The 24,085-nt window shown below is 42.1% G+C and overlaps 2 protein-coding genes across 3 annotated transcripts; both read right to left on the bottom strand.

Moving 5' to 3' along the window:
* Window positions 1-14,064: 14,064 nt before the first annotated feature.
* On the bottom strand, window positions 14,065-16,612 carry LOC100125715 (protein LSD1). Its single transcript, XM_044594705.1, has 6 exons — window positions 16,339-16,612; window positions 15,978-16,155; window positions 15,464-15,577; window positions 15,153-15,266; window positions 14,508-14,617; window positions 14,065-14,352 (listed from the first exon to the last, which is right to left on the bottom strand). Exons 2-6 carry the CDS (start codon window positions 16,042-16,044, stop codon window positions 14,317-14,319), a joined length of 441 nt encoding a protein of 146 aa, XP_044450640.1. The 5' UTR covers window positions 16,045-16,155; window positions 16,339-16,612; the 3' UTR covers window positions 14,065-14,316.
* A 3,231-nt stretch (window positions 16,613-19,843) lies between these two features.
* Window positions 19,844-23,100, bottom strand: LOC123182206 (pentatricopeptide repeat-containing protein At2g46050, mitochondrial). Of its 2 annotated transcripts, XM_044594704.1 has the most exons (4): window positions 21,212-23,100; window positions 21,039-21,118; window positions 20,347-20,947; window positions 19,844-20,258 (listed from the first exon to the last, which is right to left on the bottom strand). In XM_044594704.1, the coding sequence occupies exon 1, from the start codon at window positions 22,831-22,833 to the stop codon at window positions 21,301-21,303; it is 1,533 nt and encodes a 510-aa protein (XP_044450639.1). In that variant the 5' UTR covers window positions 22,834-23,100; the 3' UTR covers window positions 19,844-20,258; window positions 20,347-20,947; window positions 21,039-21,118; window positions 21,212-21,300. The 2 variants fall into 2 exon arrangements, with proteins under 2 accessions (XP_044450639.1, XP_044450638.1); XM_044594703.1 differs by having other exon boundaries at window positions 21,039-23,100.
* Window positions 23,101-24,085: the final 985 nt, after the last annotated feature.

The raw sequence follows: 24,085 nt of genomic DNA, 5'->3' as shown, positions 1-24,085 counted from the left end.
CCATCTAGCTCTGCACTTGATTCTCCTTCTGTTTTGAGTAAACTTGCGACACCTAATCCTGCTTCTACTATTAATTCTGATATGTCGCATGTTGTTGATGATGCCACTTCTGCTATGCATGATACTTATGATGAAACTACTTCTATGCTTTATAATACCGTGCCACTAGGTGAATTTCTTGATGAACAACTTGCTTGGGCTAGAGAGGATGAAATTATTGAAACTGATAATATTGATGAAAGTGATGATGAATATTCTCCCCCTAGATATGAATTGCCTGTTGTGCCTGAGGGTTATGTTATGGATAAAGAAACTGCTAGAGATTTTCTTGCTTGCAATGATAGATATGATCTTAAGAAATTATTAGCTAAGCTGAAGGAAAAAAATCTTTGAATGCTAGAATGAAATACGACCCTGCTTTTGCTACTTCACCTATCTGTATTACTGATAAGGATTATGATTTCTCTATCGATCCTGAGATAATTACTTTGGTTGAATCTGATCCTTTCTATGGCTATGAATCTGAAACTGTTGTGACACATCTTACTAAATTAAATGATATAGCCACCCTGTTCACTAATGATGAGAAAACTCGCTACTACTATATCCTTAATTATTTCCGTTCTCATTAAAGGGTGATGCTAAGACATGGTTTAATTCTCTTGATCCTGGTTGTGTGCGTAGTCCCCAGGATATGATTTATTACTTCTCTGCTAAATATTTCCCTGCTCATAAGAAACAAGCTGCTTTAAGGGAAATATATAATTTTGTGCAAATTGAAGAAGAGAGTCTCCCACAAGCTTGGGGGAGGCTTCTCCAATTACTTAATGCTTTGCCTGATCATCCTCTCAAGAAAAATGAAGTACTTGATATCTTTTATAATGGACTAACCGATGCTTCCAGAGACCACCTGGATAGTTGTGCTGGTTGTGTTTTCAGGGAAAGAACTGTTGATCAAGCTGAGTTGCTATTGAATAATATGTTGACTAATGAAAATAATTGGACACTTCCTGAACCAACTCCTAAGCCAACTCCGAAGAAAAGGGGTATTCTATTTCTCAGTCCTGAAGATATGCAAGAGGCAAAGAAATCTATGAAAGAAAAAGGTATTAAAGCTGAAGATGTTCAGAATTTGCCTCCTATTGAAGAAATACATGGTCTGAATTTACCACATATAGAAGAAATACATGGTCTTCATAACCCTACATAGGTAGTAAAGGTAAATTCTCTCTATAGATTTGATGAAGGTGATATTCCTCGTTATAAGTCTGCTAGCCAATGCTTAGATGAGTTTGATAATTTTATTGTTAAACAAGAAAACTTCAATGCTTATGTTAGTAGACAATTGAAACGCAATGCTTATATGATTGACCACTTGAGTGATTATATGTCTAGAGTTAAAGGTGAACTTAAACTTATCAGTAAACATGCTTCTATGGTTACCACTCAAGTAGAGCAAGTGCTTAAAGCTCAAAATGATTTGCTCAATGAATTAAATAATAAGAAAAAAGATAATGTTGTTAGAGTTATGACTAGAGGGGGTAAAATGACTCAGGAACCTTTGTATCCTGAGGGCCACCCTAAGAGAATTGAGCAAGATTCTCAGAGAACTAATGTTGATGCACCTAGTCCTTCTAAAAAGAAAAAGAAAAATGATAGGACTTTGCATGCTTCTAGTGAACCTGTTGTTGAGACACCTAAGAATCCCAATGATATTTCTATTTCTGATGCTGAAACACAATCTGGCGATGAACATGAACCTAGCGATAATGTTAATGATGATGTTCATGTTGATGCTTAACCTAGCAATGACAATGATGTAGAAATTGAACCTGCTGTTGATCTTGATAACCCACAATCAAAGAATCAACGTTATGATAAGAGAGACTTTGTTGCTAGGAAGCACGGTAAGGAGAGAACCATGGGTTCAGAAACCCATGCCTTTTCCTCATAGACCATCCAAGAAAAAGGAATATGAGGATTTTGAGCGCTTTGCTGAAATGATTAGACCTATCTTTTTGCGTATGCGTTTGACTGATATGCTTAAAATGAATCCTTATGCTAAGTATATGAAAGATATTGTTACAAATAAAATAAAGATACCGGAAGCTGAAATTTCCACCATGCTTGCTAATTATACTTTTAAAGGTGGAATACCTAAGAAACTTGGAGATCCAGGAGTACCAACTATACCATGCTCCATTAAAAGAAACTATGTTAAAACTGCATTATGTGATTTTGGATCCAGTGTTAGTGTTATGCCTCTCTCTTTATATCATAGACTTGATTTGAATAAGTTGACACCTACTGAAATATCTTTGCAAATGGCCGATAAATCAACTGATATACCTGTTGGTATTTGTGAGGATGTGCCTGTTGTGGTTGCAAACGTTACTATCTTAACGGACTTTGTTATTCTTGATATTCCCGAGGACGATAGTATGTCTATTATCCTTGGTAGACCCTTTTTGAATACTACAGGGGCTGTTATTGATTGCCACAAAGGCAATGTCACTTTTCATGTTAATGGTAATGAGCATACGGTACACTTTCCGAGGAAACAACCTCAAGTCCACAGTATCAATTCTATTGGAAAAATTCCATCGATTACTATTGGAGGTTTTGAATTTCCTCTTCCTACTGTCAAGAAGAAATATGATATTCTTATTGTTGGGGATCTGCATATCCCCGTTGAGGTAACTTAGTGCTATTTGAAAATTCTCCGGTTTCATGCGATTCGGAATGAGTTTGTTAACAAGACTTGATCAACCTTGTTAGTGGATTCCTTTTGATGAGCATGAGATGGATGAAGTTAGAAAGCACAACCTTCTATACCCTCCTTTTACGTTTTGTTATTTAGATTAAATAAAGCAAAAAATAGTATTTTCTGTCTGTTTTCTGAATTATCCGTGCAATAAAAAAATACCCTGAAAATAAAAGTTCTCCAAATGCCCTGAAATTGAAATATGATTTTTTTCTAGAATATTTAAGAATATTTGGCACTGAGAACACATCAGGGGGAGCCAGCACCTGGCCACGAGGGTCCAGGGCGCGCCCACCCCCCTAGGCACGCCCCCTGCCTCGTGGGCCCCTGGTGGCCCCCTCCACTTATTCCAGCACCCACACACTTCGTCTCCCTCCAGAAAAAATCACCCACCAGCTCAAGCACGAGTTCTAGCTCATCTTGCTGCCATTTTCGATCTTCTTGCTCAAAGCTCCATTCACAAAACTGCTTTGGGGGATTGTTCTTCGGTATGTGACTTCTCCAATGGTCCAATTAGTTTTTGTTCTAGTGCTTTATTCATTGCAAATTTTTGCTGCCTAGGTGACCCTGTTCTTGAGCTTGCATGTCAAATTTATTTGGTCCCAAGTAGTTCTAATGCATGATATAGTCTCTAGGCACTTGTGGGAGTAGTTGCTATCAATTTTGTTGAGTTTGGTTCACTTTTATTTTGAGTTACTAAAAATTTCAGAAATTTTTCAGAGGAAGAAATATGTTTAGGAAAATGTACGAAGGTGGTTCTTCTAGGAAGCAAGGACCCAGGCCCGCAATATGTGAGCTGGACCATGAACTACCAAGAGAAGCTCAAGTGAGGCCTTGTGAATGGCCGTCAGAAGATTTCATGGTCCAAGCAGGAATTAAGGAGGAATTTGACGCATATGTGCGTAATGTTGAACTCGAGGGCTTCATGCTAGATAAGTGCCCTCAGTATTATCACCTAACCGATTCCTTTGTGAGAAGGTTCAAATTTACATCTTCACGCAATTCTCACACTGTCCTATTTGATCTTTATAATAAATCTTATACCATGGACTTAGAAGATTTTAATACTGCTTGTAAACTCCCGCAATGGGGTAGTGCTAGTGAACCTCGCAAATCTGAGTTTAAAGATTTTCTTGCCAATATCACTGTGGGGGAATCTAGAGAAATAACACAAGCTACCATAGGGAGCATTCATTTTCCTGCTATACACTATTTTGCTCTCTTTATAGGTAGATGCATAAACGGTAAGGATGAGGCATGTCACATGTGTGTTCCATATCTTAGTGTTCTCAGGAGTGCTGTGTTAGGAGATAAACAATATAACTTGGGGGGCCATTGTTGCACGTAGGTTGCATAATAATAGTATTGGTGGAGATTTGTTCGGTGGAATTTATGCAACCCGTGTAGCTAATTATCTTGAGATACCCATACATGAAAATGATATGGAACTGCCTCCTGCTTATTTAGATTATAATACTATGGTTCGTCATCAGTTTGTTGAGAGGAACGAACAGTTCCTCCAATACCGACTAATCTTTGACAAGCGTCGCATTTTCCATGTTGCTCTCCCTGCTCCTGGTTTCTTTGACTTTCAGGCAAAAAGGAGATATATTATAACCAGGGAGGAGGCGAACGAGTATGAGAGGAGGACGGAGACATCTCGCCTCCAAGCTGCAGCTCATGAGGCAATAGCTGCTGCATCTCAGTACGACCCCAGCTACAACTTTGATCCATGGGCATAGACCAACTTAGGCCAAAAGCCTAAGCTTGGGGGAGTACGTATTTCTCACCGACATTACATTCATGTTCACACACTCATGCCAGTTGTCGGTGCTCATACTTTTTCATTGTACTATCTATGCTAGTTTATTTTCCTTCTTCTTGCTTTCTTCTTGTGTGCTTGAATAACCTTAAGAAAAAAAATAGTTGTAGCTTTTAGCTAGTTTACTTTCCATGCCTGTAGTAGTAGTAATTAAAAGAAAACCTAAAAAGATTTCTCGTTCTTCCTTTGCTTGTTGGGAGCTTTCTCGTGTAAATAGTTTTATTTCTTTTCTTTTCTTCGGGGGTCGAGAGGAGAAGACCATAATGAAAATGTTGAAGTGGCTCTTATATGCATTGTTGTTAATTTAACCAGGAGCCCATATTACTTTGCCTTCTCCCTTGAATTAAATGCTTGCAGATTCCAGCTTAGTCCAATTGCACGTGCACTATTATTATTATCCACACCGTTCGGTCGTGCAAGTGAAAGGCAATAATGACGATATATGATGGACTGATTGAGATGAGAGAAGCTAGTATGAACTCGACCTCTCTTGTTTTTGTAAATATGATTAGTTCATCATTCCTGATTCAGCCTATTATGAATGAAACAGGTTTGCAATGACAATTAGAGATTATAGTTGCTTATGCCATGCTTAATTTGCTAGGAGTTTATAATGGTTTACCTTGCGTGCCAACATGCTATTAAAATGGTTGTGATGTGGTATGATAGGGTGGTATCCTCCTTTGAATGATTCGAGTGACTTGACTTGGCACATGTTCACACATGTAGTTGAAACAAAATCAACATAGCCTCCACGATATTTATGTTCATGGTGGATTATATCCTACTCATACTTGCACTCAGTGTTTATTAATTTCAATGCATGTTCATGACTGTTGTCGCTCTCTAGTTGGTCGCTTCCTAGTCTCTTTCTAGCCTTCACTTGTAATAAGCGGGAATACTGCTTGTGCATCCACTTCCATAAACCCCAAAGTTATTCCATATGAGTCCACCATACCTTCCTATATGCGGTATCTACCTGCCGTTCCAAGTAAATTTGTATGTGCCAAACTCTAAACCTTCAAATGGAATTCTGTTTTGCATGCTCAAATAGCTCCTGTATCAACTAGGGTTGTCTGTATCTCCCATGCTAAGCGGGTTATTCTCAAGAGGAGTGGACTCCGCTCCTCACTCACGAGAAAATGGCTGGTCACCGGGATGCCCAGTCCCATGCTCAAACCAAATCAAAATAATTGCAAACAAAACTCCCCCAGGACTGTTGTTAGTTGGAGGCACCCGTTGTTTCGGGCAAGCCATGGATTGATGCTTGTTGGTGGTGGGGGAGTATAAACTTTACCATTCTGCTTGGGAACCGCCTATAATGTGTGTAGCATGGAAGATATTGAGATCTCTCGGTTGTTATGTTGATAATGAAAGTATGCCGCTCAAAATATTATTTATCTCTTTTTCAAAAATCGAGCTCTGGCACCTCTACAAATCCCTGCTTCCCTCTGCGAAGGGCCTATCTATTTACTTTTATGTTGAGTCATCATCCTCTTATTAAAAAGCACCAGTTGGAGAGCACCGCTGTCATTTGCATCCATTACTATTAATTTATATTGAGTATGACTATGGCTGGATCTCTTTTACCATGAATTACAATGTCTAGTCAGTCCTTGATCTTCAAAGGTGCTATGCATTTATGTTTTGCGGTCTCAGAAAGGGCTAGCAAGATACCATCTTGTTACATCATATTATGATTGTTTTGAGAAAGTGTTGTCATCCAATATTTATTATTATTGCTCGCTAGTTGATTATGCCATTGATATGAGTAAGCACGAGACCTAAATGTTATTGTGAATATGGTTAGTTCATAATCTTTGCTGAAAACTTGAATGCTGGCTTTACATATTTGCAACAACAAGAGCAAACAGAGTTTGTAAAAGTTTTTCTTTATCACTTTCAGTTTGTCAACTGAATTGCTTGAGGACAAGCAAAGGTTTAAGCTTGGGGGAGTTGATACGTCTCCATCGTATCTACTTTTCCAAACACTTTTGCCCTTGTTTTGGACTCTAACTTGCATGATTTGAATGGAACTAACCCGGACGGACGATGTTTTCAGCAGAATTGCCATGGTGTTATTTTTGTGCAGAAATAAAAGTTCTCGGAATGACCTGAAACTTCACGGAGAATATTTTTGGAATATATAAAAAATACTAGCGAAAGTATCAAGACCAGGGGGCCCACACCCTATCCACGAGGGTGGGGGCGCGCCTACCCCCCTAGGCGCGCCCCCTGCCTCATGGGCCCCCTGATGCTCCACCGACCTCAACTCCAACTCCATATATTCACGTTCGGGGAGAAAAAATGAGAGAGAAGGATTCATCGCGTTTTACGATACGGAGCTGCCGCCAAGCCCTAATCTCTCTCGGGAGGGCTGATCTGGAGTCCGTTCGGGGCTCCGGAGAGGGGAATCCATCGCCATCATCATCATCAACCTTCCTCCATCACCAATTTCATTATGCTCACCGCCGTGCGTGAGTAATTCCATCGTAGGCTTGCTGGACGGTGATGGGTTGGATGAGATTTATCATGTAATCGAGTTAGTTTTGTTAGGGTTTGATCCCTAGTATCCACTATGCTCTGAGATTGATGTTGCTATGACTTTGCTATGCTTAATGCTTGTCACTAGGGCCCGAGTGCCATGAATTCAGATCTGAACCTATTATGTTTTCATTAATATATGTGAGTTCTTGATCCTATCTTGCAAGTCATTAGTCACCTACTATGTGTTATGATCCGGCAACCCTGAAGTGACAATAATCGCGACCACTCCCGGTGATGACCGTAGTTTGAGGAGTTCATGTATTCACTATGTGTTAACGCTTTGGTCTGGTACTCTATTAAAAGGAGGCCTTAATATCCCTTAGTTTCCAATAGGACCCCGCTGCCACGGGAGGGTAGGACAAAGGATGTCATGCAAGTTCTTTTCGATAAGCACGTATGACTATATTTGGAATACATGCCTACATTACATTGATGAATTGGAGCTAGTTCTGTGTCACCCTATGTTATAATTGTTGCATGAATAATGCATCCGACATAATTATCCATCACTAATCTAATGCCTACGAGCTTTTCACATATTGCTCTTTGCTTAGTTACTTTACCGCTGCCACTGTTACAATCACTACAAAATTGCTACTGTTACTTTTGCTACCGTTACCGTTACTTCCATATTACTTTGCTACTAAATATTTTGCTGCAGATATTAAGTTATCCAGGTGTGGTTGAATTGACAACTCAACTGCTAATACTTGAGAATATTCTTTGGCTCCCCTTGTGTCGAATCAATAAATTTGGGTTGAATACTCTACCCTCAAAAACTGTTGCGATCCCCTATACTTGTGGGTTATCAGAGCGTGTATAAGCTTGTCGCGTCACTACAAGCTCATGTAGCCCAGACCCCAACAAGTTCTTCAAGCAAGGCTCGGGACCGGAGCATCTGGTATGTCATATGGAAAGCAAATGTCCCTCCAAAGGTCAGAATTTTTGGATGGAGGATCGCCACTAACATTCTGGCAACGAAGATGAATAAGTTCAGAAGAACACTCGAATTGGATGCTATCTGTAACATATGCGGCTGTAGTGAGGAGGATGAGTTTCATGATGTAGTAGAGTGCACAAAAAGTAGAGCTTTGAGAGCAGCCCTTAGAGAAAATTGGGATCTCCGCCCTGATCACACATTTTGCTGAACTAGCCCTGACTGGCTTCAGTTGCTATTGTGTCCGGAATCTGAGGAAATAAGAGCCAGGATTCTCAGGATGCTCTGGAGGTGCTGGCATCTAGGTGATGATATTGTGCATGGGAATGGAAAGGAGCCTGTTAAAAAAATATGTTCTTTTCCTGCTGTAGTACGAGGAAGAGATGGAGAAGGCTCCCTTGTCGCCAGATGGTGGGAAGAACCCATGGCATGCTGCTACTAACACGACACGACAGACGACACATAAACTGAGACAGCGGGTCACCCCAAGCGTAGGAATGGTCAAGATCAATTCTGATGCAGCGTTCCTACCTGACAATGGTGCTTCTTGGGCGGGGGCTGTCGCTAGAGATCATAGGGGGCAGGTCGTCATGTGCATGGGAAAACAACTGGCGACATCGAGAAGTGTGGAAGAGGCGGAAGCCAAGGCTGCTCTGATTGGCCTGCAAGCATTGGCGCCAGTGTATAGGGGCCCGGTGGAAATGGAAATGGATTGCCAGACGATCACCAAGGAACTGATGGCCACTACTCCCTGTCTGTCCCCTTGGTTCGCTGTGATCCAAGACATTAAGGCTACCCTAACTCTGTTTGCGTCGCATTCGGTCTCGTTTGCTGGGCGGGAATGCAATGCCCTGGCGCATGAAATTGCTGTTGAAGCAAGGAGAATGGGAGACCTGCAACTCAAGGACGGAGTCCCAGAAAATATACGAAACATGATGCGTAAGGAGTGTAGCAACCATCTTGAGTAATTGTTTACTCTTGATTCTCAAAAAAAAAAGATTTATGGTTCTTAAATTATGAAGCATATGTCAAGTTCTTCCTTAGGGGTTGGGTGCAAGTGATCAACCGGGGGGCATAAGTACGATGAATATACTCACTCAAGTTGAAACCATCAAATATATCAAGCATTTCATCTTTCCAAAAGTTAAAGTACTCTTCATTGAGAATAGGAACTCTACAACTAAGACTCCTCAAAGTAGACAAATACATCCTTCTCTGAGGTGGTAGAGCCAAAGCAATGGATACCAAAACTCTGATACCCCTTGTAGGATCGAAAGGGGATGTCTAGAGGGGGGGGGTGAATAGACAGTAGCAAAGCTTAATTAGCAATTTTAATGTTTCTTGATTCTTTGACAAATCTTGACACAAGCTAGATAACAGCAAGTACACCCTACACATGCATATCTAGAGTATGGGCAACGAAAAATAGCAATCATACAAGTGAAAGTAAAATAGGGAGAGCAGTTTGAAAGATTTGCAAACAAAGGTTGACACAGATGATTTTTGATCCGTGGTTCTGATAGGTGGTGCTATCGTATGCCCATGTTGATGGAGGCTTCAATCTAAAGGATCAATGATCTCAAGGATAATGGTTGTGATATTCCATGGAGGAATTGAGTCCACGTAAGGATCCACCCACAAAGGGTCCACGAAAAAGCAACCTTGCCTATCCCACCATGGCTTACGCCCACAAAGGACTAACCTCACTCGGGATAGATCTTCACAAACGAAGTAGGTGATCTCCTTACCCTTACAAACTTCTTGGTTTCTCCACATGATTTGGAGACTCCCAAGCACACTTAGCCAATCTAGCAGGCACAGCCCTCGAAAAGATAATAGGCGGGGTTGTTGATGATGAACTCCTTGCTCTCGTGCTTCAAAAGATAATCTCCTCCACATTGAAACACTCTTTCACAGAGTTTGGCTTTAGGTTAGGAGAGGGTTTGGGTGGGAAGTAATGAGGTGACTACAAATCAAAGGTTATATGGTTGGAGCGGAATCCTTTTGATCTCAACACAAGAATCAGGAGCTCTCTCTCTCTCTCTCTCAGAAATATGGATATGGAATGTGTATGCTTCGCTCTGGTTGCTCTTTGAGAGTTCGGTGGAGTGGGTGGGGTGTATATAGACATCACCAAAAATCCAATCGTTGCACACCTTTATGCATTACTCGGTGGGGCCAAAACCACTCAGTGAGACCGATCGGTACAAAATGTTTGAACTTTAGGCGTTTCGGTGAGACCGGGTGAAAACGTCGGTGGCTCCGAGTTGTAATGACCTAATCACTTTACACACTTCGGTGTCAGCGACTGAAACCGTTCAAAAATTTGGAATGAATTTTAGTTGGCAACAAAAGGTTGGCAAGTGTTCTTTGGTGGAACTGGAGTTCTAGGGTTTAGGAAATGGCTTATCATGAATGGCTCCGTGACTCAGGGTGTATCTGTTCCGGTGAGTCCGAATTTCACTTAAGGTTTGTGACATAGTGGAATATGAGAATTTGAATGAGGCTTTTGGTGATTGATCTCTAAGCACTTGAGGAGTGAATCCATTATCATCAACCACATCCCCTTTTTATACTATTGGCATACCTATTGACTAAATGTAATCTTGGACCACTTAAACATAAAATGAAGTCTTGAGGTTTGGCCAAAACTTGTCCTTAGTATCTTCAGGGGTCCACATTCACTTTCCAAAGTTGTGCCTAGGTTGAACTTATCCTGAAATATACTCAAGGAAAACATTAGTCCAACAATATGTATGTTGAAATGAATTACCAAAACCACCAAGGGAGTGGGTGTGCTTTCAACAGCGCCCACTGGCCGCCTCGACGATGCAATTTTAAGGAAGGTATGTCTCTATTTCGCATTTTTTTATACCATCACCATTCACTTTGTATCATTGACCAACAATTACACCAATGATATAAGACATAGTTTTACTACATGAATTCATGCTGTTTGTCCAATAAATGTGTGATTTTGTGTTACATAAAATAGTGACCATTATATTCATACGTAAAAGCATTGTCATTTTATAATCGCGACTATTGTATGAGAATTTACACAAAAAGTAAGTACACTTTTTTTGGGAAAAAGGGTGTAATAATGCATTAGTTACTTGTGTGTGAAGTACATACGTCTTTCATCAATATTCACAAAAGATGTTCATACTAGAATTTTAAATGACATATCAAGATTATAATCAATTTAGAACGACGGATTGCCAGAATTATGATGCCCTTGGTCTGGGTTCAAACCCCAACGTTTGGTGTTTGGGAGGGGTGGGGGGGGGGCTTCATGTCCACCCGAGTTCGGTTGACACTTTCAAAAAGTACTAAAAAACTAAGAACAAATTAGCACATACATATAACATGAATTTGGTATGTCTAGAAATTCATTAGAACTTGAAAAACAAAAATGGCAACTTTTTTTATGAAAGGCGGTGATGAGCCAAACTTAAAGCCCACGCATTAGGTACTATTCATTATAGAAGTTTTCAATTAAATTTTGGGGCGACGATAACCACCCAGCCACCTCCTTTGGACGTGACTGATTACCTTCCATTTAGTTGATGTACTTACTGTTTTTTCGAACGACTTTGTTCGGTTTTTATTTTTAAATTTTTCTTTTTTTCCTTTTTCTTATTGTTTATTCTTACTCTTTTTGATAAATGATAAATGCGCAAAATTTTTCAATTTAGCTTTTTTTGTAAAATTGATGAACTAATTTTCAATTCGTGAACATTTTTCGAATTAGATGAACTTTTTTCAAGTTTGTGATTTTTTTTTTCAAAATAGATGAACTTTTTTTCAAATTAGTAAACTAATTTTCAAAATCTTAGAACTTTTTAAAAATTTGTGATCCTTTTTTTCAGATCACGGTGAACTTTTTTCAAAATTTATGAACCCTTTTTCTATTTTATGAACATTTTCGTATTCACAATTTATTTTCGATTTTTTCGGATTTTTAAAAAATGTCAACGGTTGTAAAACAGGGCCGGCCCAGTTTGTAGGGCTCCGACTAGTCCGCTCCCAAAGCGCGCACGCCCCTCACTAATGATTTCGGCCGGCCCATGTGTGGGCGCATGGAGACTCCTTTTTTTATTAGTGTTTTATATTTTATTTTAACTTCTAAAAATCTCCGGGTTTTGAAAATAAACCGTTCTCATGAATTTTAAAAATATTGATGGATTGTAAAAATTTAATTAGTTGAAAATTGTTCTACGATTTTAAAAAATGTTCTGATTTAAAAAAATGATTATGAAATTTTAAAAAAATCTGTATTATTATTCACGAATGTAAAAAATGTTCCTAATTTATAAAAGTCGTGCCTTTAAGAAACCAGATTAAAAAAATGTTCATGACTTTACAAAAGGTTAATTAATTATTAAAATGTGAGTTCGATTATTTAAGGAATTTCAAAGAATGTTCGTGAATTAAAAGAAAAGGTTCACGAATTCATGCTTTTGATTTTGAAAAGTTTTGATGAATTCATGATTTTGAAAAAAATGTTCATGAATTCAAACAATGTTTGTGAATTCATGATTTTGTCAAAAATCATGAATTTGAATAAATGTTTGTGAATTCAAAAACTGTTCACGGTTTCAAATTGTTTTCATGAATTTGGAAAATATCCACGCGAGATAAAAGAACATAAATGAAAAACCAGAAAAGCGAAACAAGAGAATAACACATAAAACCCATCCTTGGAAGGTTCAAATCTCCCGTAGAAGCCTACTTGGGTTGGACCCATATGAAACATAGCAATCGCAGGTGGTATGTGATTAGTCGCTACCCAACGACCTGCGCTAGAAATACTAAGCACCTAAAATATCTCCACTGGTGTTGTGAATTGTGGTTTGTATTATTGTGACGTAGTGTTAGATACCAGTGTTATCTATGCCATTGTATTTCTTTCAGTTTTTTTTATTACCCCTTAAAAAAAGTTATTCCAGTTGTTTTTGTAACTTGATGCAGTGAGCAAAGTCCCGGTCCACCAGATAAACAACAGCTGAGATACCCACCAATCCTGCAGTATGCCCCTAGACTCATTAGGGCATGTACAATGGAGGCAGCACCATGTAGCTGCCCCATCTGCCATGTAGGTTGAAACCACTGTATAATTTTTCTATCCCCAAAGCAGCCATAGCTTGGCCGGACCACATCTCCATCATTTTCCTTAGCATCTCTCTTACTTTTTCCTTCACACATGCATCACATCTCTCACAACCAGCTCTTCTCTTTTGCTTTATTTCACTTTTTTGGATGAAGCACCGGCCTCCTCTGCAAGATCCCATTCTTCTCTTCAAGCACTAGCTTTCCCCCCCTCTCTCTTCCATATCATCAGCTTTTTCTATGGAGCAGCCGTCCAACTTGGAGCATTGGCCATGCCCTTAGGTCTCCTTTGGTCCACATGATTCTAACACATGAATAGTGATGTTGCTATTCAGTAGTACGAGTATGTCCCTGAACTGTGACTAGCAGCAGGCACCACTGAGTGCTGACGCGACCGAGCACCATCTACGCCTTTACATCATTGTGTTCTGTTCTCTAAACTTTTCCGCGCACCTTTCCTGGCAATAATTGGGTCCATTGATAGAGTGGTCAGGGACTGACAGTCCTTCTCAGTCTCAGACCAGATGCATGACATGCCATCGTATCACCATAAGCTGTTTGCTGGCTGGGAGAGGCCATCAGAGATTCAGAGTTGGACAAGAGTCAGAGTGATGGTGCCCAACACTCACCCAATCCTGTGTGCCATGGCAATCAACATCAACTCTCCTCCAGAGTCCACCATTCAACTCCCATCTGATGTGTTTGCGCACCCTAATCATGCAGCATTTGGACTTTGTATGTGTTTGTGAACTGTTCCTGATCATGTTGGCGGTAATAATATTGTTCGGTTCAAGAACTGCCACGACAAAGGCGCGTCGGCAGAAATTCTTCAGATAACCACAAGGAGAAAAAAAATCTGAATAAATATAAATAAAACACAAGTAAAAGAAGCTAGGATTGAACATAAACATGGTGGGTTCATATATCTGTCTGATCCAGTTACACAGATGATTCGACGAATTTTGAGCACTATGTATTACCAAAAACTCTTGTTTATTCCGCAAGCTCGCCAGGTCCAACGAAGGTGGGAAATGGAGAGGGGAGGAAGAGATTGCTTCTGGGAAGAACTCTATACATGTGCACTCAAAGCATTCTTATTCCGGGGTGCTGCTTCCCAAATAAAGTTGCAGGAGTTCAGTTGCTGGGCTTCTGCTCTGCACCCGATGATGCCTGAAAAGGGTAAAGAAGTAACGCATTCAGGTATGGTTGGTGTGAAATTCAGGTCGCTCAACAGCAATGCCAATTAAATGATGTGAAAAATCCAGAAAAAGAGCAAATGCTCTTGTCGCGTGCTAGGATTGACAGCTCCGATAATGAATACTTACCCCAACTGACGTGACGAAACTGCAGACTGCACATTTGACGGACCTCGCGCCATACTGGTACATGAGCAGCATTCGGCAACTCCCGCAGTTTACATGCGCAACCTGATTCGCTGCGGCCAAGCACAAGATAGAGTTTGTCATTCAGAGTATTTGAGATTTGATGAGCACACATCAGCTCTATGCACTCATCCTTCTGAGTTCTTAGAACCTGTGGAGCATCTTCAGAAGTCAAGACCCAATGCTAGTGGTACCTTTCAATCTTTGTGTTTGTGAATCGTTCAGTAGTAACTGTAGGACATGTTTGTCAGACTTATGGTAAAACTAGGAGAGATATATTCATCAAACTTTTGGTAGATCTGGGAGATCCTTGTCAAACCTTTTGTTTTCTGCATCACAACAAATGCATACATCCTAGTGTCCAATTTTGATGAGTGCGACTTCAGGATAAGCCAATTTTACGATGTTAACGGTTATCGACTGATTGCTAGAGCTTTTCCAACCTCAGAATACGTTCTGCCCAGAAGGAGGATTTTACATACACGAATCAATGTCAACATCGTTTCGAAAAGGGAATCAAAACCAGCAGCATATCCCACTTGCAAGTCCCGGGAAGAGAGAGAGAAAGAAAAGCTTTGGTCCATGTACCTTCCATTGCCAGGTTGACAGTGTGGCAGCAAGAACACTGTACACTTGTGGCGCCGCGTATGTACATGAGAAGAGTGTGGCATCCTCCGCAAACTAGCTGCGCCATTTCAGTCCCTACACCGAATCAGGGTGGAAAATATATTCAGAGAACTGCACTTGAGGATAGTTTCCAGCTAATGTAACTTGTCGCAGTCGATTAGAATGCACGCTACTGTCTTCTATACTACTAATCTTGTAAATATAGAACTCAATGTTCAGCTGCCACATTACTTACAAATCTTTGATGAGCAAAATGAGATTGATGTGCATACCGGGAGCCGGAACAGCGGTCACGGTACTGCAAACTGCGCAGCAGACCGACGTTGCGCCGGCAGGATACATGAGCAGATTCCGGCACCCAGAGCAGACAAGTTGGCTTTGAGCCCCTGAAATTGCACAAGCATGGAACCTTAGTTATGAAATTTCAGCGGCTGAAGCTCACCTACCAATAACCCAAAGTTACATTTTAGAAAGGCATTGCAACAGCAAAATCAGGTGAGAAACATCTATGGCCTAGTTGATAGAGTATCTCGGGCTTAATCTGTTCTATCAGAAATTCGGAGAATAAAAACAGCAGAAGGAACTGCAACATGAAAAATCAGCTCCTATGGACTTTTTAGTCCAAAAATCATGAAGAAGCCAGAACGTTATGCCGTTAACATCTTCGTTTTTTGGGTAGCTAAGAAACATCAATCAAATAATAGTTTCTCAAAAAACAAAAAAGGGGAGCATCAAAGGGTTGCCAAAGCCGTCTCCGTTCCTGCAGTACCCAGCCGGCGACCATACCTGCATTGGGAGCGGGTGGTGTGAAGGGCACAGGAGGGGTTGGGTAAGGGGCAAGAGGAACCGGCATTGCCGTGCCCGCGGCTGCCTCCACCGGCGTCGCCGTTGCTGCCGACTGGACTTCGCACGCTCCGGTGGAAATCGAGGGCTGGGAACAGGTTGCCCTCCCCTACATGAAACCCTGAAGAAAGCGCAGGAGATTCCGGTGAGAACGCTTCAATTTCACAGGGAAAAGGTGTGCTAGGAACCATCAAGATCATAGCAAGGCAGAGTACAGTCGAGCCGGAGGCAAATCGAGCGTCAAGCAAGCAATTAGACAGACGGAGCGTCGCCTTCAGGCGCTCGTCGCGGGGCGCCGAATCACCTGCTCGTTGCTGGACTTTGCTATGCGGCCACCGACGCTCGTCGCCGCCGTCGAGCACGAGGAGGAAGGCGGCTCGCGCTTGCCCGGTTCAGAGGAAGAGGCGGATCCGCATGGCGCCACCCCGGGCAGACGAACGCCTCCGGCTCGGCTCGCGTTGCTGAGCTCGATCTGGTGCAGATTTCGAGACGAATAAGTTTGGTTTGCTCAGTATAACAACATGAGTTGGAGGGAATGCGGCAGATAAGGTAAAGCACGATACCGCTGTGGTCGAGAACGTGGGCTCTCTCTCTCTCTCTCTTATCCGCCTATGCCATGTGGGGCCCGTCTGGACTCATTATGCTATCCTGTTTCGTGTAATTTATTGTTCTTAGAAATCACTGTGAACAATTATTCACGTAGGACATGTGGTTTCGGAATAAAAATAAGCAAGAAATTTGAGATGAACATGTTTATCCCTTGCAAGATCATGCCAGTTACTCTATTGAGAGTCCTTGTGTTTCCTCATTTCCCGCGTTACAAACGGCTCGCTGTGAAAAATTATGTGTTTTCTCATTCATCTGTTTTTCATGTGAACTTCTAACATATTTATATGTTTTTTGTCATTTCCCGCCCCTCGTTTCCAAACTGGCAAGCACCACTGAGCACCGATGCTTATGGCCCAATTCTATGATTAGTTGGTGCATGCATAAAAGCAAGGGACTCATCAGTTGGCACATTTTCTCCCTCTATATATCTCTCTCCCTTTCTATCATTTTCTGCCTCACACGGTGTGGGAGTTGAGGTTGACATATTTAAGGGAGAAGAAGAAAGAGAGCTAATGATAGGCGGCCAAAAAGGTATATCCAAAAGTTGTTCACGATTTACAATTACTTTTCTTTTTGTGAATTTAGAGAAAATTTTGTGCTTTAATATTTTCCCATGGTTATCACCATATTTCTAGGAAAAGGACCACCCAAATTGATAGTTTTTTCACAAAAATTCCATGACGCTAAATTAAGAATAGATTTGTTATATATCATTGATCCATTGGTACACACAAGGTACCGCAAGACCTCTGAAATATTACCTTGTTTGTATGGCATAGAAACAGACCCCAATTTGCACTTCCCAACATCCTAGTCATACATGATGCAATCATCTCCCCCAAATTTAGGATGCATCTCTAAGTAGGTACCAAGCACATGAGAATGATACCAATCAATTCATCATGTGTTATGCCCATGGTTTTCAATCTTTGACATGACAAAACGAAGTGATGACTAAAGAAAGATAAGCACGACATAGTTGACACACTGATTTGAGTTCACATTAGTTCTCTGGCAGCGCAAAGATTTAACCAAGCCTAGGCCAATATATGGGATAAGAGAACTACTCAGATAGTTCGTGAAATTCCTTTGAACGGACGAGGCATGTAAACTTACATGTAGTTAAGATATTTAATCTAGACAAATCGACTTTCGTTCTCTACACAAATAAGGATGGACATAGTACATAAGGTACGCCGAAGCAGTTACTCACATACTCAGCATTATATTTCGCCTCGTCATATACACGTAAAAACCAGAATTTGTGGTCCCATCACCAAGCTACAAATGAGCAAAGAAATGTGAGGCCACTACCCAGTGAGATAAGATGACAACCAATCAATGATGCATTATTTCACGTTTTGGATTGAGGAAACAGTTTAACTGCGAAGATGTCCAGAAGGGACCAGACTCGTACACACAATCCTGCTCCACGCACGTTGTCACACAGTAAAAGTGACCATCTGTGACGAGTGCTGCATCATGTGACCTCTTGTATAGCTAATGCATGTGCCACAATTAATGGAGTAGACAAACAATTTCGCCAAAAAAAAATATGAAATAGACAAACTGGAAAACATACATGACTCGCTTTATTTGTCATCTATCATGGAGCATCGTTTCAAACATATTTTTTTTACTTCCCAATCTAGTAAAGTAAGTTTGAAGCACATTGTTTGTAACACACAAGTAGTGCAAACTTACACATGTTTCAAAAGAGCAGAAACAATCTGGAATTGTTTATGACCAATTCTAGTTTTCAAGCTACATCACAGGATCGATGTGCGCTACAGGATTTCGTTACGCTCTATCAGCAAGCTTGCTTCTTTTCGAGCACAAAACCTTGTAGACATGCAACAACTGCGTCAGAAATTACACAAATTACAGTGAGTGATCATCCATGCATACGCCGACACGCGACAATGATTTGGCAACACTGGCCTTCTAATTGTAAACCTTAGAAACGACTAGGGACACAAAGTACTTAACTAGATTTAACACATACAACCTACAAATATTACAAGAAAACACCCCCCCAGAGATTGAGCCAAGAATAGGCAAGTTGGCCCAGCTAGCTACGGTTGGTTGAACATTGTGGCTGGGACCAAGTTGACGTATGTTGCAGGGTAGAGGTCGACGAGTGCCTCTCATGTCCTTTTGCTGCGGTGACTGACAAATAATGGATGAGTGGCTGACAATTGGCACGTCCCCACTTGGTAGATCCCCATGATCTCTTGGACTCCCACATACAGACAATTCATCTGTGTTTATCACATACTTACATCATTTCTACATCGTGAAATCTTAATCTTATCCTTTGCCCCACCGGGAAATAAAGAGCGAAAGACCACACACATCAAAGAAAACCATAGACACCATTGATGAGTTTTGTACTGTATGTCCTATTAATATCTAAATGTATGCAAATGAATTAATTCATCTTGTAAAAGATGGCAATCCTTAGTTAGAAATAGAATGCGTGCATATCGGTTGTGGACTCTACCGCAGACATATTGACTATGTCTCCCGCTTCTTTAGTGTCATGTGAAGATAGAAAGCAATTTAAGCTAGAATTGGTAGTACAGTAAAAGTAGGGTTAGGCAGATTGATATACCTCAGCCAACCACCTCCAGAGTGAATAGTAGGATAGGGCAGCCAAACCCATAGCTTTCCCATCAAGCACCCCATAAGAGATGCTTATAGGTTGTCAACACGCAATAGTCAGCCAGGGAAATTTAGTATTGGTTCATCCCAGTAAAAGTATGAGCTCAAACTAACTAGTGACACATGGTGCTAAGTACTATCCCTCCGTCCCGTAATATAAGACGTTTATATTGTGGGACAGGGGGAGTAGCAATTTAGTCAGTTTAAGAAAAATTCATTGGGTTCACGTTCACTTGAACCCAACACTTACATGCCAGATTAGCCCCTGACGTAATACTAGTCATATGCGTGGACAACACAGCCTGTAGACTTGAATTGCACTAAAAGCCCGGATCTGGACCTGCCACACCAACCTCCAGCCACCAGCCAGAAATGGAGCACCACAAGCTTGACAGTGTGGGCGAAGGACGACAGGCATCAAGAACACACGCATAGAGTCATCATGCTCACGATCATCGTCCGTCAATTAGGATGACTGAGATAAGAACGGTCGCCCGTCAATTATGATCAGTTGAGTTAAGAGTGCTCAATTTGATGGGTACTAATCTGCTGCTTAAGTTGCTGCCATGTTGTCTCAGGCGCCATTCGGGGGAGAGGAGCTTGGGGAGAGCGACATACTGATTAGTCTTCGCTCCACCATCTCATAGCGGCGAGAAATATCCTAACATGACTCTCAGCCATCGTCATCTCGGGGATAGAAGTGGCGGATTAGGATCATGGATCACAGATCACCTCATCTACCTGCTAACCCTCCTCACTTTTCATGTTATAGCACAACATCTTGAGGTTCATGAGAAGTAATAAATCGATTTGCAGCACTGCGATAGAAATATACAATTCGATAGAAATATATGATTGTTGAAATACTTACATAAGCATAACTGCATAAGCAAGAGACCAGTTTCTGCCTTCCCGACGGTTCTAGTATCCTATCTCCGTCTTTATGATAACCTGTTCCAGGCAATTCTGGCAATCCATTCAGTTTAAATATATGGTGAGATGATGTAACTACCATGTAATAAGGAAATCTTCAGGTTACCTGAAAATGGTTACATTGTCACACTGGTAAGGTCTGAGACCATACATTGCAGATGTCAGTTTAATCCGCATGTATTTTTATTGAGATATCGAAACCATTCTGAAATAAAATCTGAATCCTGTAGACTTGAATCGCACTAAAAGCCCAGATCTGAACCTGCCTTACCAACCTCCAGCAACCAGCCAGAAATGGAGCACCGCAAGCACCCCTGAGAAAACAGTAATGGGCGAAGGACGACAGGCATCAAGCACACACACAAGAGAGAGTCATCATGGTCACGATCATCGTCCGTCAATTATGATGACTGAGATAAGAACGGTCGTCCATCAATTATGATCGATCGAGTTAAGAGTGCTCGATTCGTGGGGTACTAATCTGCTGCTTAAGTTGCTGCCATGTTGTCTTAGGTGACATTCTGAAGAGAGGAGCTCAGGGAGAGCGACATACTGATTAGTCTTCGCTCCACCATCTCGCGGCGGCGAGAAGTATTCTAACACGACTGTCAGCTGTCGCCATCTCGGGGATAGAAGCGGCGTATTAGGATCACGGATCACCTCATCTACCTGCTAACCCTCCTCACTTTTTCATATTAGCACAACATCTGGAGATTCATGAGAAATAATAAATCGATTTGCACCACTGCAAGATAAATCTATGATTCGACAGAAATATATGATTGTTGACATACGTACATAAGCATAACTGCATAAGCAAGAGACAATTTTCTGCCTTCCTGAGGGTTCTAGTATCCTATCTTCATTTTTATGATAACCTGTTCCAGGCAATTCTGGCAATCCATTCAGTTTAAAGAAAATGTATGGTGAAATGATCTAACTACCATGTAATAAGGAAATCTTCAAGTTACCTTAGAATGGTTCAATTGCCACATTGACAAGGTCAGACACAATATATTGCAGATGTCAGTTTAACCCATATATATTTTTTACCGAGACATCAAAACCGTTCTGAAATAAAATCTGAATCCTTACAAAGAGTATCGTCATTGCTCTCTTTTTCCATGAATGTAACAAGAATTTCCATCATTTGTCGCATATTTGTTGATTGTTGGAGCAAAATATCATTGGAGACAAATGTCTGAACCTTTCCACCTATTTCTATCCAGCTACAACCAGGCACCTTGTTGCCGCCCACGTTTCTCATAAAACTTCTTACCTTTGCAAGCTCACTCCAAGCTCCTGCAGCAGCATAAGCATTAGATATAAGCAGGTAATTGGCTGGCTCGTTTGGCTCCAGACCGAGTAGCCTATCAGCAGCCCACTTTGCCAACTCAATGTTGCCTCGTGTCTTGCAGGCAGCAAGGAAAGCTCCAATTACATCAGTGTTTGTTTGGCAGGAGATGTTGAGTAAAATGTTGTAGGCGTCCTGAACCCTGCCAGCTCTCCCTAGGAGATCAACGAGACAAGCAAGATGCTGCGGACATGGATCAATTTGGTAGTCCGTCGTCATTAGAAGAAAATACTTCAGGCCATGTTGAATGAGTCCAGCATGGCTGCAGGCAGAAAGAACTCCAAGAAACGCAATGCCGTCAGGCCGCACGCCTTGTTGGAGCATTCTTTCAAACACATGGATTGCGCTCTTGGCACACCCAAGGTAGGCGAAAGATGAAACCATGGATGACCATGAAACTATGTCTGGGCTATGGATGGTGGCAAATGTCTGTGTTGCTTGTTGAAGAAAACCATTCTTACCATAGGCCATGATCAGAGCGTTGGCTACTTGCAGAAATCCTTGTAAGCCCCTTTTGAGGGCATAAGCATGAAGCTGGGTAGCCTCATAGGCAGCTGCCATGTTGGCACAGGAACTAAGCAAACTGGCAAGCGTGAGCTCGTCAGGCCGACAACAGCAGCCATCATCATTCCTGAGCATGGACACGAAAATCTGCAGTGCTTCCTTGCCTCCATCATGGCGGCCATAGCAGACAATGATGGCATTCCAGGATACAGAGTTCCTTAGCAGCATGGCATCGAACACCCAGCGAGCATCAGCGACCCGGCCGCACTTTGCATACATGTCGAGGAGCGCGGTGGCGACGACAAGGTCCAGCTGGAGGCCCAGCCTGAGAACAAGGCCGTGCGCCAGGAGCCCCAGGAGGTGGCCGCGGGAAGAAGGAGGAGCGCGGGCGCTCAGCAAGGCACTGAAGGTGAAGCCGTCGCCGGAGAGGCCGGGCCTCCTCCGCATGGAGGCGAAGAGGGCCCATGAGTCGAGGAGCAGGCCATGGGACGAGTAGCAGGAGATCATGACGTTCCAGAGCACGAGGTCCCTGCGCGGCGTTTCGTCGAACACCCTGCGCGCGTGCGTGACGAGGCCGGACTTGGCATAGGCGTCGGCGAGCGCGGTGGCGAGGCGAGTGTCGGAAGCGTGGCCGGACTTCACGAGGAGCGGGTGGACGCGCGCGCAGGCGTGGCGGGCAGTGGCGCCGGCGGTCACGCGGAGGAGAAGACGCAAGAGGAAGCCGCGCGGCCACATCAGACATGCTTTGTCGAAGATTTCTTAGCAACTCCCCACCAAGCACCAAGGCACCAGCCCTGTGTTGAGCAAGCGGAGATGAGAGAACGGCCACTGCAGTCTACGGAGCCCGGCAGCCCCCGGAGTTAGAGCAACTCCAACGCGTCGTCCACGCGCGTTTTCTCCATTTTTTGTTCGTTGGCTGCTCGCTCATAGCTTCCTTCTATATTTGGGTCGATCGTGCCTCAAGACACAGATGCATTTTCGTCCTCATAAACGGTCTATCATGTTTTTCTGCAAACATATAAAAATTTGACCTTAGTTTACATAATTCAAAAAAAATACATGAATATCTCAACCAAATAAATATCTCATAGTTTCCAGGCCAAATAAAAATTAAATTGTCTCAAATACATTAAAAAAAAGATAGTGACATCTATTGGTTGCCAACATGGGCCCACATATGCTCAACCAAATCATCTTGCAGCTGAACGCGAGTTTCCAAATCACGCATTTGATGATGAAATTCGGTGAACTGTGCAAACGTTGCCGCTTCCATGTTCAAGCATAATATTGTCACCCTGAAATTGAAACCCTTGGTCGTAGATATGTTTCGGGCGTTCATCCTCTATAATCATATTGTGCATGATCACATAAGCAGTCATCACCTCCCACAACTTCTTGGTGCTCCAAGTTCTGGCAGGATACTGAACGATGACACATTGAGATTGCAGAACACCAAAGGCACGCCCCATATCTTTCCTAGCACTCTCCTGCTCTTGGGCAAATATATTCATCTTCTCTCCTACAGGGTTGAGGATTGTCTTCACAAAAGCAGTCCGGTGAGGATAGATACCGTCAGCTCTGTACTATCATTTGTTGTAGTTGTGGCCATTAATCTCAACATTGACCTTCGAGCTGTTGCCTTCTGCAAGCCTTGCAAACACCGAAGAGCGTTGAAGCACGTTGACATCGTTGTGAGATCCGGCCATGCTAAAGAAAGAGTCCCAAATCCATAGATATTGTGAAGCCACGACCTCGAATATGACGGTGCAAGCTTTAACATGGCCCCTATACTGCCCCTGCCAAGCAGAAGGGCAGTTCTTCCACTCCTAGTGCATACAATCTATACTACCAATCATCCCCGAAAATCCCCTGCTGGTATTCATCGCCAACCGGGCTGTATCTGCAGCATTTGGCTCTCTCAAGTACTCAGGCCAAACATTGCTATCACAGTTCACAGCATTGCAGAACCTATAGATGGAGTCTATAC

The sequence above is a fragment of the Triticum aestivum genome, chromosome 1D, assembly GCF_018294505.1.
Source record: "Triticum aestivum cultivar Chinese Spring chromosome 1D, IWGSC CS RefSeq v2.1, whole genome shotgun sequence".
Taxonomy (NCBI): domain Eukaryota; kingdom Viridiplantae; phylum Streptophyta; class Magnoliopsida; order Poales; family Poaceae; genus Triticum; species Triticum aestivum.
The sequence above is the reverse complement of the archived record's forward strand: the minus strand, read 5'-3'. Positions and strand labels throughout refer to the sequence as shown.